This window comes from Arctopsyche grandis, chromosome 7, assembly GCF_051622035.1.
Source record: "Arctopsyche grandis isolate Sample6627 chromosome 7, ASM5162203v2, whole genome shotgun sequence".
Taxonomy (NCBI): domain Eukaryota; kingdom Metazoa; phylum Arthropoda; class Insecta; order Trichoptera; family Hydropsychidae; genus Arctopsyche; species Arctopsyche grandis.
Window position 1 is genome coordinate 8,196,619 of NC_135361.1, and position 18,230 is coordinate 8,214,848.

The 18,230-nt window shown below is 32.7% G+C and overlaps 1 protein-coding gene across 5 annotated transcripts in view; it reads left to right on the plus strand.

The window, feature by feature from the left end:
• Positions 1-18,230, plus strand: part of LOC143914225 (acetylcholine receptor subunit beta-like 2) — a 70,194-nt gene that overhangs the window by 2,943 nt on the left and 49,021 nt on the right. For all 5 annotated transcript variants that reach the window (XM_077434354.1, XM_077434356.1, XM_077434355.1 and 2 more), the window contains exons 6-7: positions 2,681-2,856; positions 16,694-16,846. In XM_077434354.1, coding sequence (XP_077290480.1) covers positions 2,681-2,856; positions 16,694-16,846 — 329 coding nt within the window. The remainder of the gene's footprint in view (positions 1-2,680; positions 2,857-16,693; positions 16,847-18,230) is intronic.

Below are 18,230 nucleotides of genomic sequence, written 5' to 3' on the forward strand. Positions count from 1 at the left end.
TATTGAATACATTTATTTTTTTTAAATCTTTCAAACAAGTCAATATATAAAGAAAAATATTTAAAATCAGAGCTATCATTTATGGTACACTTAAAGTCCAGTAGAAAAAAACACTATTTTTAGAACTGAAGGATTTCATTGATAAGGAGATAGTATAGAAATTAGAAAATTGCTCATCAAATTCGAAAGATAAATATTTGATATCATTAGATGATATAACATCGATAGTATAGAAAGCATTAGAGTGTTTGAAAAGAATTGTAGAGTTATCCATCACCTATTTATGTTGCTTGTTGTCTTTTCATTGTTCAAGTTCACTTTGACATGTAACTTTTGACCGCAATACAATTATTATGAGTGCGAATATATAAATATTGCTTCAGAGTGAACGTGAACTTTCCATTTTCATTATCACGCTTTTTGAATTGAAACAATCGATTCATAAAATTATTTAAATGTGATATGATGATACGACGGAAATGATTATTGTGTCATGTTTGAGCTTTGCCCATACACCATCCCATTGCCGAAGTAGTGAAAATCATTAGTCCATTTCAAAGTGCTTTAGATATCATTTGCCGCTTTAATTTAATCACAAGCTAGCCAGGATAAATGTTAAATGTTTTATGTATAAGGAATTGTGTTCAGTGTTATAAGCATATAGCTGATATGTTTTGTATAATTTTATAAAATTTTGGAAAACAAATACTTCGCAGGACAGAAAAGATCAAAATGTTCATCAAATTACGTTAGAGCGTATTCAATATTCGAATTTGATACAATTCAAGGCATAATTTAAAATGAAAACCTTCTGTTACATTAAAAAACATCAATTTAAATGTGAAAGTTAAACCGAAAACTAACTATTAGATAAAAAACATTAATTTAGAGTCATAATTCGGTTATCATACACGTTCTTCATAATATGGGTGTTTTAATAAGAGTTGCGGGATTTGATTTTTGTTTAATAAAACCCCTTTATTAAGCATAGACACCTACATATGTATATTATATACGTATGTACATATGTATATGTGAAAAAAATACATCATTCAAATGTTCAATGTAAGATCCAAATCCCTTTTTCAAAAGTTTTTATGATTTTTTAGCATTGTTGTGGCATTATTTCAGTAATAGCAACCCATGTTGGCATTTAGAGCATGAATTGACTGTGAAATATTGGGATTAGACGTTCTCTTTTATATGGTTTCGAAGAAAAAAGTCGAATGGTGTCAAATCAGTTGATTTTAGTGTCACATATAAACCTTTGATCCGAATAAAATAATTAAATTCAACGATTTGTATGCATTTTGGAACGGTAGCACTCCATGGTGAATTCTATTAGTATATTATAGACGAATAGCCATAAAATGATCTATAAAAAATTCAGTAAATGAAAAAGGTTTTTATAATTTAAACCTTATACCTTTTGTTGGAACACTTTATATAATATGTTTAATAAATTCTCTGTTAGATTGGCTAGCAACATTTTAATGGAGTGCTGTTATATTTTCAAATTAAAATCGATATGACGTCACTACGAAATAATTTGTAATTTATCTGGTTTTTAATAACTTTGACTTCCACTTAAAGAAGCAATTGAATATTTTTTAGTTATATAAAAATACGAACAGATAAAATCACACACGAATAGTGATATAATTATGAATAGATCAAAGTTGCATAGTTAATATGCAGTGGTGTCACCTCAATTTTGGAACAACGGGGTTCCAATTTTTTTTCAATTTATATTTGTATATATAATTTTTTTTCGTCCAAGGCACTATTATGTGAAAATTTTAATTTTAATTAAAATAAATATAAATTTCAATTTTTACGTAATAGTGACTTGGATGAATATTTTTCTTATATTGTATGTATTACTTGAATGTTATAATTAGTCACCGGAGCCTGAGGGGGCCGTGTATTGTTCAAAGGTTGTAAATGTATTGTTAAAGGTTTGCCGAACAATGGATAGCACTGTGACTATCCTACCTCTAATTATAATATTTCAAATGCTTATTTGTATAAATCCACTAGCTGTTAAATTTGAATTCAATGGTGTAATTTGCGTCGCTAATTTTCATACACAGACAGTGGGTTTTTCTTATTTTATGTAGTATTTATTTTATTTTATTATACAATTAATCAATCACACTCGTCTAACAGATTGCTCCAAAGCGACGAGTGTGCTAAAAAGATTAAGAGTCATTAACATCAGCTGTTAGCTATTTTCTTACCTTCTTGGCTATTTTTCGGAATTCGATTTATTGATAAATTGCTATCGTTGACATAATCTCAAAAATCGTTAATTGAAATTTACGAGTTCATTGAATTGTCAAGATTTGTATATTCTTTGACAAAAATTACATGGATTTTTAGATTTCTAACTACGGGTTTCCGGAAACTTTTGATTTTTAACACCGGGTTTCCGGAAAGCCATGGTAACCATTAGGGTGACACCACTGTTAATATGTAACAAGTTTTGGAACTCTTCGGATGCGTTTTTAATTGTTTTTGCTTTTGAAGTGTCTTTCGATTTCGAATTGCGATACATCTAATGTATATATATGTATTAAAGTGAAATTGGAAGTGAAAATCGTTTCGTTTGCGTGATGGGGGTACGCAACGGTTACGGCTTCTGGTCCAATGTGGTGATCAAGTCGCTAGGGCTTTTCAGATTACTCTGTGCATTTCGATCCTCCTCTCCTTGACTGTGTTCTTCCTGCTGTTGGCTGAAATCATCCCACCGACATCTCTGGCCATACCTTTGCTTGGAAAATATCTCCTCTTCACGATGATTCTGGTGTCACTCAGCGTTTGGATGACGGTCTGCGTGCTTAACGTGCACTTCAGGTCAGTTCAATTACAATTTACTATTTACTATACATATATATATATATATATATATATATATATATATATATATATATATATATATATATATATATATATATATATAAGTATTTTTTATACAAATCATACGTGTTTTTAACTTTGAAAGATTTGTACTTTATTGTGAGAAGCGCGTTAAGTCGCGAGGTGGTATTTCTTCAAGTTACTCTGCTACACCGAGAATGACATATATTTTTTTATTTATTTTAAATTATTATATATGTAATTACAAATATATTCCTTATAAACTGTACATACTTTCATATATGTGCGAAAATAAATAGCGTTATCGCTGTGCCTCTCCAAAAAAAGAGACTAGCTCTAAGAGACTAGCACAAGTGGACAATCTTCATATGGTTATGGTCGCTCCCCACCAGATATTTAGTATACATATATGTATAAATAGAGGGCTACCGACGGTGTACTGTGTTCATTAATATTAGTATCAATTTAACATTGATAGGTGATGTGCCAATCACCACACCCCAGCCGGCAGTCCCTCTTCTTCAATATCAATAAAGGAAAGTAAAAGTAAAAGGAAAGGAGTTATTATTGACAACACTAAATATACATTATTCCAACAAGCTTGGAAAGTTAATAACACTGAGGAAAAAAAATCACGTTTTTGAGTTACCAGAGCGGAGACTAATCAATCTTTATTGAATTTGACCCACTAAATTCAAATATTATAATGATTTTTGTTGGTTCAGTTTTTTGGCTTTTGCGGTCTTTAACTCAAAATTTAGTATTGCTGTGCTCAAAGTGAGTATTGGAATCAATAGTCAGATGTTTTTTTAAACGCTCATATCTCGTAAACGATCGCGAACCAACAAATATCATTATAATATTCGCATTCAGTGGGTCAAACATAGTAACGATTGATTAGTCACCGCTCTGGTAATTTTTTTTGTTGCTCAGTGTAATATGTCAATAATATTTCCATTGACATTTTTTCTTACAATGTAATTTGATAATTAAGACCATTTTTAAATAGCCTGAGATAAGAAGAAGAATTCAAATGTTTTTGAATATAATCCTAGTCTCTCTGTACCAAAACCAGTTTTGGATTAGGTGCTACAGTACTACATTTTCCGTAGACAAATTAAGTCTGCTTCAATTCTTAATTGTAGTTATCTTGGAAGGGTTCTTATTTGTCAGCTAAGACTTTTTTACCAATAGAAATCGCGAATTTTAAAGGTTTGGGCCTTTAGGAATTGAGGTTTGGAATTTTCGTATTTCCAAGCTAGTTTTCAATTTTATTTTTAAATGCTTTTTATTGCTCATTTAATATGTTCACAATGCATCTTGGGTCTATTCTAATGACCACCGATCCAATGATCAATGTCTATTTTACACATTATTTTTCTTGTTTGTATTTACATATAGTACTTACTTTTTTTGTTATTGTATTTATAATACTTACTGTAATGAAGTGTATAAATCATAAGAAGCGAAAAAAGCTCAAAAACCTATTTACAATTTTTATAAATGTCCATAATACATTTAAAACATATACGTATATATTGTTGATAGCTAAAGATTTTTTAAAGTTGACAACCTAAAGTAGTCTTTGAAATAGAGATTAGGTAGGGAAAATTACTTGCTAAGTAGGATAGAATCACTTTTTAGAAGCTTTTTATAGATCAGCCATATATGTAAATATAATTATAGCCTATGTATATAGTAAATAGTATAAGATGGAGACAAATCTTTAAGAACAACCAATGGACATAATGTAGACTTGGTGTTTGTATGAAGGGCTGTGGAGTCAGATCAAAATTTACCGACTCCGACTCTAACTTGAATGATTTCAGTACGATCAACTTTTCTTGCCAACGTATAAAATGTTTCCATGTTATAATTATGTATTACTAGAAATATAAAAAAAATAAAGGAATAAAAAAATCACTAAAAATTGGCACGTTACTCAGGTATAAATAAAAAGTACATTCATAAAAAAGTGCATTCATAAAGTAAATTCATAGTGTATGTGAATGAATTTCATACTAAAAAAAATCAATTTAATACAAAAATGAGATTAAAAATGAAAATCAAAACAAAAAATATAAATGTTAACACATAAAAAAATACGTGCAATTCAACGATTTTATTTATAATGTAATTTAAATTCATGATTTTTATAATGAAATAATTACATTTCAATTTATTAATGGATTTACTTCAATATGTGTAATTGGATACTCTAGTTGACACATACTGTAATAAAGAAACCAATAAAAAAAAGTTGGACTCCACTAGAAATGCTCCGCTTCGATTGTGAACCTTTTTTTTTGCTCTCTAGCTTTGTAGGACAATAGACAATCCCTCTTTACTGGAAAATAGAACCCGATCGCCTTAGTTATAAGTAATGAGTGGACCAGAAGCGTGCCGTTCATTGTTAATTGTTCGCCGTGCTTTGTTAAAGGTTCGCTGAACCTTTTTTTTCCACTCTAGCTTTGTAAATAGACCCAAAACGCCCTAATTCCTGGAAAAAGCACGCTTCCTATCCGCCGATTAGCTATAAGTAGAGAGCGGCGCGGAAGTGCGCCAGCACAGAAAAAAATGGGATCCTACTGTCAATTTCTATTGTATACCTTTTTTTTGCTCTCTAGAGAGCAAATAAAAAGGTTAACAATAGAATTTGACAAAAGGAACCCGTTTTGGCGCATTCGTCCGCCGAAGACTGGTTATAAGTAGAGGTAGGACCGGAAGCGTGCCGTTTATTGTTCAATTGTTGTAAATGCTTTGTAAAAAGGTTTGGCAAACCTTTAACAATGCATTTACAAAATTATTAACAATAAACGCCCCCCTCAGGGTCCGGGCTTTAGTTATAAGCAATCTTAGGAAAGGCATTCAAAATCAAGTTCAAAACCAAGAAAGCCTATTTAAGAGAGCTGGATCCCAGCGCCTTGTCCATACAAACGTATTAGACTTCTCCCTTCCTCAATTATGGCACTAGAGAAATTATTTTTTGATATGCTATGGATATCCATTTTTTTTATTTTTTTGATTAATCAAAAATTCAAATTAATCAAACATCAAAAAATCAATTAATCAAAAAAATTTACTGGGACCGTGTCTTTAGGTATTTATAATGTTTGCCTCTGCGTTTCTAGTTCAAATTCAACTACTTGATTACGAACTAGATATTTTACATAAAATGGTCCAACGGTCACCGAACCAATTTTGAGACTCGCACTTTAAACAAAACACCCTACTATTAATTACTAAGTTAGACCAGATTAATCTTGACCGTTAAGTGTAAGAAATATGTGCGCACATTTAATTCGGCGACGAAATAAATGTGTGCTTTCAATTTATTAGTGTCACACGGGGTATTAGTGGGGGGTCGGTATATAAGGTACAGGTAACATTTTTATTCGAATTGTGGTCGTATTGGTGTTGTGGCATCACCACCGAGGTTCCACAATTAAGCCAGGTGTGTCCCGACAGTAACTTTAGGTTTCTGAGTCAAATTGCTGGATTACCGCTAAGTTTCTGCGCCCCATTTATGGGGATAACCTGGGAGATTTATGTCTCCTTCGGCTTACGTCTAAATACGCAAACCGTTTTCGGGTCCAATCGCAAACACACATCCATTATGCGCGTCCAATTTGCATTTTAAAACAAATCATTGGCGAATATATGTATGTAATGCTAAATTTACACACGATACGATTTTCATGTTTGGGAAATTTATGCTTCTATTAATGAAGACAAAAGTTTGACATAAAATGGCATTTGAATAATGCATTTAGGTAGTTTCAGCATTCATAATAGATCATTATCATCATCATCCACAGCCATTCACCATCCACTGCTGGACGAATAATTATTTAACTCGTCTCTGTTTTGCGCAATTTACATCCATCTCACCCCACACATTTTCCTAATTTCATCTATCCATCTTCCCTGTCCAATACGTAAGATAAAAACTCTAGAAATATAAATACATACATATATAAATAATATTAAGAAAAACACATCTGAAATTCAGTCCAGAAAGTCTAATTCCAAATATCAAATCTTATAATCATCATCATCTACAGCCATTCGCTATCCACTGCTGGATGAAGGCCTCTCCAATACGCTTCCACTCGTCTCTGTTTTGCGCAACTCTCATCGATCTGACTCCACAAATTTTCTTAAGTTCGTCTACTCATCTTCCCTGCGGTCTTCCTTTTACCCTTTTGAATTCTCTCGGGTACCATTCTAGCAATTCTTTTGTCCACCTTTCGTCCATTTTAAACACGTGGACCGCCCATTGCCATGGCAATATCTTCGCTCTATCTATTATATCCACTACCCTTGTCATACTTCTCATCCACGTATTCCGTTTCCTGTCTTTCCTCGTTATGCCAAGCATACAAAGTTCCATATTTCTTTGAATGCATTGGACTTTTTGTAGCAACTTGGCGTTCAATATCCAAGATTCACATCAATAGGTCATCACTGGCAAAAAACATTGATTGAAGATCTTTTTCTTTTGGCAAAGTGGCATTTTTGATTTTAAAACCACATTCATTCGTCCAAATGCACTCCATCCAAATTTTATACGTCTCTCTATTTCCTCTTTATTACTACCGGACATGTCTATTAATTGTACTAAATATAAATAACTATTGATGATAAAATAGAAGTAGTCGTAGTTGGACATTGAACGCCAAGTTGCTGCACAAAATTCAATGCACTCAAAGAAGTACGGAACTTTGTATAATTGGCATATCAAGCAGATACATAAAATGGAATAGGCGGGTGAGAAGTATGGCAAGGTTAGTTATGGCAATATAGTGGATAGAGCGAAGAGATTTAAATGGCAATGGGTGGGCCACGTGGCAAGAAAAATGGAGGAAAGGTGGACAAAATAACCCGAAGAACCCGAGAAAATACAAAAGGGTAAAAAGGAAGACCGCAGGGAAGACGGGTAGACGAAATTAGGAAAATGTATGGGGTGAGATGGATGGAAGTTGCGCAAAACGGAAACGAGTGAAAGCGTGTTGCAGAGGCCTTCATCCAGCAGTGGATGGTGAACGGCTGTAGATGATGATTCAATTTAGATAATTGGGAAAAAAACTTTAACAAAAGACGGTTTATTTGGATTAAATAACTATCTAAATATAGTGAGTTACGATGTGGCTATATATTAATCTATGAACGTTGAACTACTGTGCATTGCTCTGATTAGAAACACAATATACCACGCGTACTTTAAGCTTACCCCTTCTTCGACATACACAATCAATACTCGACTATACAAATCATATCAAATAAACATCGCACAATCTCTACTAAACACTATCTCGTACGTACATTCGCGGAGAGATGTAGGGTAGACATATCGACGATGATTATCGGAACGTCGCGTCGAAATTGAGTTTGGAAACTACCCTCGGAAGATTTGACGTCCGCGTCCAAATTTGAATGGCAATTCTATAATACACAGTCAGACTGTATCACATATTTATTCAAATCGCGAAATTATACAAGTTAACTACGCCAAAGCTCGCGGTGGTGTGGTGGCGTAGCCCCGGGGCGGCAATAAACCTATCTCTAGTAGAAGCTCTCCTAGGAGCTTGCCACATTCCTACTTTGCCACACATCAAACGATTTAGACGTACACACACGTATGTATGTATACATATGTACATATATGCTGGAATATATACTCCGAAGCTTAGTCTGATATCGACTTAATATTCTTAGGGAGCGGCTGTGCCGTTCAAGTCGCTCGACTGTGGGCCGGATTTCCTATCTGGTTGGCAAATATTATATGTATATTCGGTTATAATTTATATTTATATTTAGGACAAATTATAGATATAGGTAGTAAAGATGAAGAAATAAAGATATCTATGAAATTAGGATGGAGTGCATTCGGATGAATGAATGCCGTTTTTAAATTCAAAATGCTACTTTACCTTTAGAAAGGATTTTCTATGAATGTGTTTTGCGAGTGATGACGTATGGATGTGAAACTTGGACATTGAACGTCTAGTTGCTACAGAAAGTCTAATGCACTCAAAGAAGTATGGAATATTGTATGCTTGACATAACGATGAAAGACAGGAAACGGAATACGTGGGTGAGAAGTATGACAAGAGTAGTGGATATATGTAGTGGAGACAGTTAAGAAATTGAAATGGAAATAGGTGGATCACTTAGCTAGAAGAATGGACGAAATTTGACAAAACGAAGTGCTACCCGAGATAATGTAAAAGGGTAAAAGGAAGACCGCTAGGAAGATGGGTAAACGAAATGTGCGGGGTGAGATAGATGAGAATTTTCCAAAACAGAGACGAGTGGAAGCGTGTTTTGGAGAGGCCTGCATCCGGCAGTGGATGATGAATGACTGTAAATGATGATGATGCTGATATGTATATGTGAATTTGGTTTTGTCTGACAAAAAAAAAATCAATTTTTGACATTTGTAATGGCATTCATCTGTTATTGCTGCTGTTTTTAGTACGGAATCTGTCAGGTTATCAGTTGGGTACTTTATTATAGCGGTAAATTAGTGGGCAGGGCTGAAAAGAGGGAGGGGGGAGGGGACAAACTTCTATATTTTCGCTGTCCCCGTTTTTAAATGTACTCATTCTCGTTTGAGGGTAGTAATAAAATGGATGTAGTGCATTCCGTTTTTTCATAATAATTAAAAATATTGAATAGCATATTTTTTTTAAACTCTCAAAGCATCAAATATTATTACTAACAATGTTTCAGTTTTAATAAGGTTAGTTCAAAATACTTTGTCAATTGCCAAAAATAATGTGTCAAATAGATAGTAATCTCTGGGTCAGTACATAAGTATTAAGTATGTATATTAAAATTGACTTGAGATGCATTGTGCTCCATCTCATTGATTAACTTGCAGATGTCAAAAAATACGTTATCTGTCTTGGTTTGACATTAGAAAACTTGGATTTATATATATTTTTTTCATAGCTGTTTACACGGATTTTGAAAAAGCTTTCGACAAAGTAAATCACTTCATCCTTATCAATAAACTAATTGGTTATGGTTTCTCATATGGTCTCTCTCAGTTATTCACAAATTATCTCAAGGATCGACGTCAGTTTGTAAAATATGGAATTTATTCTTCTTTTGAATACCCAACCTGCTCTGGTGTTCCACAGGGTTCTAGCATCGGCCCCTTACTATTCATTTTATTTGTTAATGATATTAGGGAAATATTCCACAACTGTAACTTCTTATTATATGCAGATTATCTAAAACTTTTTAGGTGCTTTGAATCTTCTTCCGATGCTCTACTGCTACAGAGCGATTTAGATTCACTCGTTATTTGGTCACACTCAAATTGTCTTCCGATAAGCGTCACATTGTCTCTTTTTCCAGATCTCGATCATCAATTGAATTTGGTTACAATATTGATGGCTCTATTCTTGCCCGTCACACACATATCAAGGATTTGGGAATTACTTTTTCAAATATCTGGAATTTTAATTCTCATATCCAAGATGTGTGCACTAGGGCTACAAAAACTTTAGGCTTCGTCGTCAGAAACTCACGCACCTTTAATAGCACCAGAGTGACGCGTTTACTGTATACTACATTGGTGCGCAGTTTGCTTGAATCTGGCTCGGCCATATGGAGTCCTAATCATTTAAGGTACACGCTAATGTTAGAGATGGGGCATGACTTGAGAGAGTTTGGGCGCTATCTCTACTTATTTCCCAGTAAGTTTGTCATGGGCTCCTTGGCCTTTGACTCCTTAGCTCCACGTAGAAACAATCATCTTGGTAAGCTTTTTCTAAAAGTTCTAAGGGGTGAATGTAATCTTCCTGAAGTTCTGTGTAATCTTAAACTTAGGTTACCTGAGAAATTGAGAGAATCTCGCTCCAGAACTATATTCCTGCCTATTCAGGCCAGAACTAATGTGCTTGATGACTCACCCCTTTCAAGAGCCATTCGACTATTTAACCTGTTTTCTGGGAGCCTTGATGATTTTACTGCAACATACAGTTCTGTCAGGCAGCATATTTTAAATGACTTCTAGCTACATACATATTTACACATGTCGTTTTCATTTTGTAATTTTATTATTTAGCATAATGTGTATGTATGTTGGTTTTATCTTTATTTATATATGTATGTATGCTATTTTTTTATTTTTATATATATATGAGTAATTTATCTTTATTAATGTGTTTATGTGTATATGCATGTATAATGTTTGTATGTATATGGATGTATGTATTGTATGTGTATGTGTATATGTATATATATATATATATATATATATATATATATATATATATATATATATATATATATATATATATATATATATATATATATATATATATATATATATATATATATATATATATATATATATATATATATATATATATATATATATATATATATATATATATATATATATATATGTGTAGGTGTGTATGTATATATGTGTATTTTTATATTTATGTATGTATGTATGTGTATTTGTGTATACGTGTAAATATTTGTGTATATATGGATGGTGTACATATATGTTTATATAATTGTCTTTGGCCAGGAAGGCGCATTGGGTTTACCTGTTAGGACTTCTTGGTGTAAATTAAATAAAAAAATAAAAAATAAAATAAAATAAATAAAAAAATAACACATTGGGTGTATTCAAGCGATAGTAGACTAAAATGTTTAGGCCCGTTCAAAAGTCATATAAAAAAACATAATTATTTTCTAATTTTTTAATTAATGTCTATCATATTTTAAACCAGTTTTAATAAGCTGGATTTGCACTCCTAGTTTGTGTATAATATCAAATCAAATTCAAATTTTAAAATAATTTACACGTGTTAAAAAAATAATACGTAGATTGTCATTCGGGTCCATAGTGCGCTTCATTCCCAGCGCATCTTATATATCGTGATGTTGCGGTAATGCGAAGCCGTGAAAGGGTTGATTCGAAGAGCGGGGGAACAATCTGAGATTAAATCGCACCGGGGATTCATTAATTGCAGATTACGTATCCAGTGCAATGTCGACTAGTTAATGGTGAACCTAGCAGTTATAATAATAATACATAATAATGGCGTGATTGTAATAGTGAATTCGAGATCATTTCGGAAGTCTAAACGCGATCATTCACGACGGAAATCAACGAAGATGATTTATGTTTGAATATTCCGCTTGTATGGCCGTATTATATGTGTATATAGCTTGTGTTTTAAACTGGGACTGTTTTCAGATTGTTAAAATTCGGTGATTTGAATATGTTTTACTATAAATACATACAATACAGATATTGTTGAAAATAACAGCATTCCTTAAAACGTACTGTGGCTAAATTGAGTTGTAAATGCAGTTTTATTCTTAGTTTGAGAGTAAACTAGTGACTTTTAAAATAGTATTTCTATTTTTTTTAACTTTGATTTCAAATCACGTATCAATTTTTTTTCAAAACCACTTGAAAAACTTAAAATCGAAAAGCATTTAACAAAGAAACACTTTCTTAGCACTGATAACATTCTTACTTTATATCATAGCTTAGTAGAAAAGGAGGGGGAGGAGTTATGATATTATTTATAAAACAAACAGAAAGCGACTAAAAAGAGGAGTCGTATTTCAATCTACATACATACGTATTTCAAATTTTAATCATATAAAGAATACGATCATTTCAGTGACTCAGAGTTCTGCCTCTTGTTCTTTCTACGACACTATTCAACATTTTATATAAAAAATAAGAATGTGACTAACGAGGGTAGTCGTATTTTCAATCTACGTATTTTAAATTCTAGTCTTAGAACGAATACGATCGGTTCAGTATTTCAGAGACCTGCCTCTTGTTCTTTCCACGTCACTATTCAAAATTTTATATAAAAAATAAGAAGGTGACTAACAAGAGGAGTCGTATTTTAAATCTACGTATTTTCAATTCTAGCCTTAGAAGGAATTCGATGAGTTCAATATGTTAGAGATATGCTTCTTGTTTCTTCCACGACACTATAAAATATTTTACACAATTTGAATTATTTTATTGGAAAACAATATAATTTAAAAACTCGCAGGGAATGCCCCAGATTCTTGCTACAACCCAGTCTAAGGGATATGTAAGAAGGGAGGGGGTTTTAATGTTTATTCGTATATTTTTGTTGTTGAAATACTACATGAAATAACCAAAAGGGGGAACTAAGACATATTTTTTTTTAAATTATGTTAATAGAGAAAGGGGGGGGGGGGGTTCCTTATTTTTTTAAAACTTTATAATATGTTTTTACACTTTTAACTGGACGGTCAAGACAAAAAAAATCTATGTAGGTATAGTTAATGATGAAAAAGAAAACGGAGTACATATGTGAAAGGTCAAGTGTTATCTTTTAAGTTATGAGTAGACTTAGGCGTTAGCTTGGGGCCCATAAAATAACAATAGACCTCTCCATTACCGTACAAAGCAATAGAGCAAAAAAACATGCTTGACAATAGTGAACCAATAGTCACCCCATTTTCCTCTCTAAATGACATAAGCGAATGCAGATTGAAAATGTCAAAGGTTAAGCGGAAGTTGTCAAAGTTTTCGAAACAACCGATAGGTGTCACCACTACAGCTCACTAGGCTGAAGCGTTTCGTTTCACATTCGGTCCAGACTTACTTCTCCCACTTCCAAAATAAATTTTGATATTCAGTTCAATTGATTTGACAATTACACTCTGGAGGCGCGGCATACTCTTATATGTTTTAAATTTATTTTCACTATTTATGTATATCGAGCATTTTCCTCAAATAAAATGAATAATATATTGAAACGAAATTATCATTAATTTATGCTATACGCAGGTTTTTTGGCGATTATCAAAAATTTTCCGGTGCGTGTGCGGTATTTTTTAATATGGGTGTTAAAATCTCCGAGGGGTCGTATTGTCTCCGTTGGGCACCCATAACTTTTCGCCTGAAGGTTTATATGTGCTATTTTATATTTTTTTCGTGTTTCGTTTCACATTTCAGGCTATTTATTGGTCGTAGAGTATTGCCCTTGTATATTTATATTAATGCTTTCTCATTCCTACAAACACAACCCCTTTTAAATATATCGTTAATAAATAACACCGCCCTAATTCGTTTTCGATGAATGCACCTCGCAATATTTCGAATAGGAAATTGGGGCAAACGTGATTTCACACCAGCATCTACATACATATATGACCAGTGGCGGACTGGGACTGAAATCAGTGCATGCCAGGAGTCAAAGGGGGCCCCACCCAGGGTTAAAATAATTTGTCCCCCTCCCCCCCATATAACAAAATTTTCTTCTTTCCATCACGTAATTTATGTGTAAGCAACAAAAGGTTACCATGTTCGATCCCGTGAGTTGACCTCGTCGAAAAGATTTTACTCTGAGTATAACCTTTAATGCTGCTGGTTAGACTTGGATATTTGTGTTTCCTATCAGAGTTTGCCAATTTATCTGATTTCATTATTGAAACGGTTCCTCAACAACAAAGCAACATTATAATATAAACATTTTAACATTCATAATATAACCTTCTAGTTGTTTCACCCGGCTTCGCTCAATATTTGTAATATAAACAGCTTAAACATGGCGAATCTAATAGTAAATATCACTGTTCGACACGAAAAATGGTTCAGAGACAAGATTTTTTTATAGATCGATGCCCATTAAACACGAATCTGGTAATAAAAAATATTGATTGGCACGAGATTCGGAGATGTGTTTTTTAAATCGCGCGATTTTTCTATATCTTGGTGTTGTTCGGTCGATGTCTCAAAATCTGTAAATTTTCTGTTCAAAATGAATATTGGAATCTATAGTCAGGTATTTTATCTTTCATTTGTAATACTTTTCAGCTTTCAAATCTCTCTAAATAGTCGTCCAGTTCAAATCAAAAGTCAAAAGTACGTATTTTCACTTGGGATTTTTTCCTACTGTTACTACTATTTTATATTGAGTATTTTCTATTTAAACATGTTTATTAGGATAGTGTTCTGGCTACTTGATTGAAATCTGTATTGTCGGCCAAACCTCGCAAAATTGCAAAGTTTTAAAGCAATCGGAAGAATCTAAGAAGTTCGTCAGACCGATTGGCAAAGTGAAGAGCAGTAAAACCTTATAATAATAATTATCTAGCAGATAACGCTCAGTGATGAGATGTAGTTGTAGCAGTGAAATGTTAGATCTGACACATTTGGCCGTAAATCGATATATAGCGGCTATATACCATTACACGAAGCTATACGCCAAATTTGAAATTTATATATACATATGAGAGTTAAAACTATACATATTTATATATACACTAGTGAATAGCCCGATGAAATATCATCGCATGGGTATAAACTTATTATATACCCGTATAAAACTAAAAAAAAAATCCGGAACCGGAACCGATATTTTCGTAGACTCTCATAGATAGTTTTCAATTCTTTAATTGTAATAATTTTCAATTCTTAAAGTTAACGTTAACAAAATGTAATATTTTCCGATTATACACAAACGGTCATTGACCTCGTAACGTTGAATATTATTATTACACATAACAAATTACGTGCATATACATATGATGTGTATTTACAACACGTATTCTGGGCGAGGATATGGCATGCGACGCGATGTCATGATCGCCAATGCGTTTGGATCGGAGGGTCCGAGGTTCGATTCCCGGCGCCCGCGGTGAATGAAATCAATTTTTTTCTCGAATATCGTCAAAATATAAATAATTTAAATTATAATTATAATTTAATTGAAAATAAATACATAAAAAAATTGTTCAAAACCTCGCTAAATGAAATTATTAAAATTACGTATTTTTATATGGCGAGAAGGAATATTTCAATTAATGTTTTAAAAAAAAAGGCGAAATGAAAAATTGGATTTGGCGTGATGTCCGAGACCATTAGCTCAATTTAGACCCATATTCAGGCTATTTGGGGTGATCGGTTCGAGTCGCGACAAAGTCGTCTCGTCGAAAAATGAATTAATCGATTTTTATCGATTCGTTCATTATGTTCGGCGAGAGTTAGGACACACACACAAATTACCGTCTTTATATATATGATATGAGAGTTAAAACTATAAATATTTATATATACATATGAGAGTTAAAACTATAAATATTTATATATTTATATATTGAGATAACGAAAATCTATAAAGCAAATTTTATAAAATATAGAGTGAAAAAAGGAAATGTTATAAGCGTTTTAACAATTGAAATCTGACATGGCGAAAAGTGAGAATAGGCTAAACAAACGGTGGATAAACGTCAACGACTATCTCACCGGGCAGATTTCAAACGCGTCTTACACGAAATTTTTGCACCATCGTAATGGCGGAGGATCCATTTACTTATATTGATGACCAAAATGAGCAATATGGCAACGTATGAAAACGATCGGATAAGAGATAAGAGATATAAAAAAGTCGTCTTAATGTGAGACGTAAGGTTTGTAAAAATAAAATGGAAAGAAATTGTTAGGCATGTTATACAAGTCAGCTTTCACATTCATACGTCGACACGTAATGGGGACATTATACATTGTTCAATTAAGTGTGTCCGCCTGTCAATGGCAAGATGGTTTAATGTTTGATTAGCAATTGACCGCATTAGACGTCGGGTCCCCAAAGGGATCACTACGGTGACTTCATCTGCAGATGAAGCGGGTCCCCAGACCGCCGATAGAGTGTCAGGACCGCATCGATTCGAACGTGCGGTCACCCCAACCTCGGTGATCTGGTGTGCCTATGTCGATATACATATGTACAATGTATTCACGTAGTAAAATGTATATATTTGATAGTTCGAATTGTCGTAGGTCTCCGTCGACACACAACATGCCCAATTGGATGAATAAACTGTTCCTGCACTTCTTGCCGAAGATTTTGATGATGAGGCGAACGAAGTATACGCTGCCTGATTATGATGATAATTATACGTCGAATGGATATACCAATGAAATTGATTTGAGGTATGTATGTACATAAATATGTGAATGTTCGATGGGAGAAATTTTACTGAATGACACATTATTTAGTTTAGAAATATTACTCGGGCCACAATTAGCTATTTTATTTTTTTAGCATATTAGCCACAATGACATTACAGAGTACTGTAACGCGTCACTGTAGCCAGTCACACAATCATAACACAAATAAAGGTATATAAACCATTCGTGCTTGACATTTATAATTGATAAAATTGATTTTTAAATGCTTTTTATTATTACTAAATTATGTTCACAATACATCTTATATCTATTTTAATAGCTACTGATCTACTGATCATTTTCTATTTTACAGTTTTAATTTGATTTTGTTAGTAATCATAGTATTATATTATTCTAATGTTAATGTACAGCATAATAGGAAAAATAGTTCAAAAACCTATTTAAAATTCTTATAAATGCTCATAATACATCTAATACTTAATATTAACTAAAGACTCTATAAAGTTTACGATCTAGATGACGCAGATTGTGTTTAGGTAATTGATAAAATCAACCACGGGCGTTGTTCCACAACCACTCAACCAGTTCAGCACAGCTTACATTAAACCGGTCAATTTCACCTCAATATATCGCTCTAGATCTGTGGTTCTCAAGTGCGGCCACGGTGCGGCCACCAGCGACTTAATACTAAATAATACTAATATTTAAAAAAAAATTAAATATATTTTAAAAAGTACAAAAAAGTAACTTAACAATAATATTATAGAAACCATGCTCATCATTGACAAACTAAAATTATAGCGAAAAGCTTTGTGACAGAAGTTGAAAATGACAATTTTTCAATTTTATCTTCTGTTAGTGATTTCATAGATAAGATGACAGAAAAAACTTAAAATAATAGAGTGTCTTAAATCTCTGAATCTGGAACTTGATGAAAGGTTCGAAGAATTGAATATTTTTAAAACTGTTTCTTTTGTACATATTATTTATTTATTATGAAGATAAATAAAAATTTCATAGTACTATAATTGATTAAAATCATTTTCAGTATTGAGATTAATTAACTGGGCTAACGTAAAATATGCATTATTAGAAATTAGTCATGATCAAATACTTAATAACCATTTTAATAATATTTCGGTTCAAAAATTTTGGTCGGAAATATATGTTGACAATGAAACAAACCAATATAAAGATTTGGCAACAATTGCTTTATTAATATTGTCTATTTTTCCCACTACCGTATATTGCGAAAGATCATTCAGTGTAATGCACTTTATTAAAAACAAATTTAGAAACGAGCTGACAGACGCAAACTTAGAAGCAGCAATGCGGCTTGCATTGGAAGAAAGGAGTATTGAGCAATTTCCATTTGCATTATTATTAAATAAATAGATACCAAAAT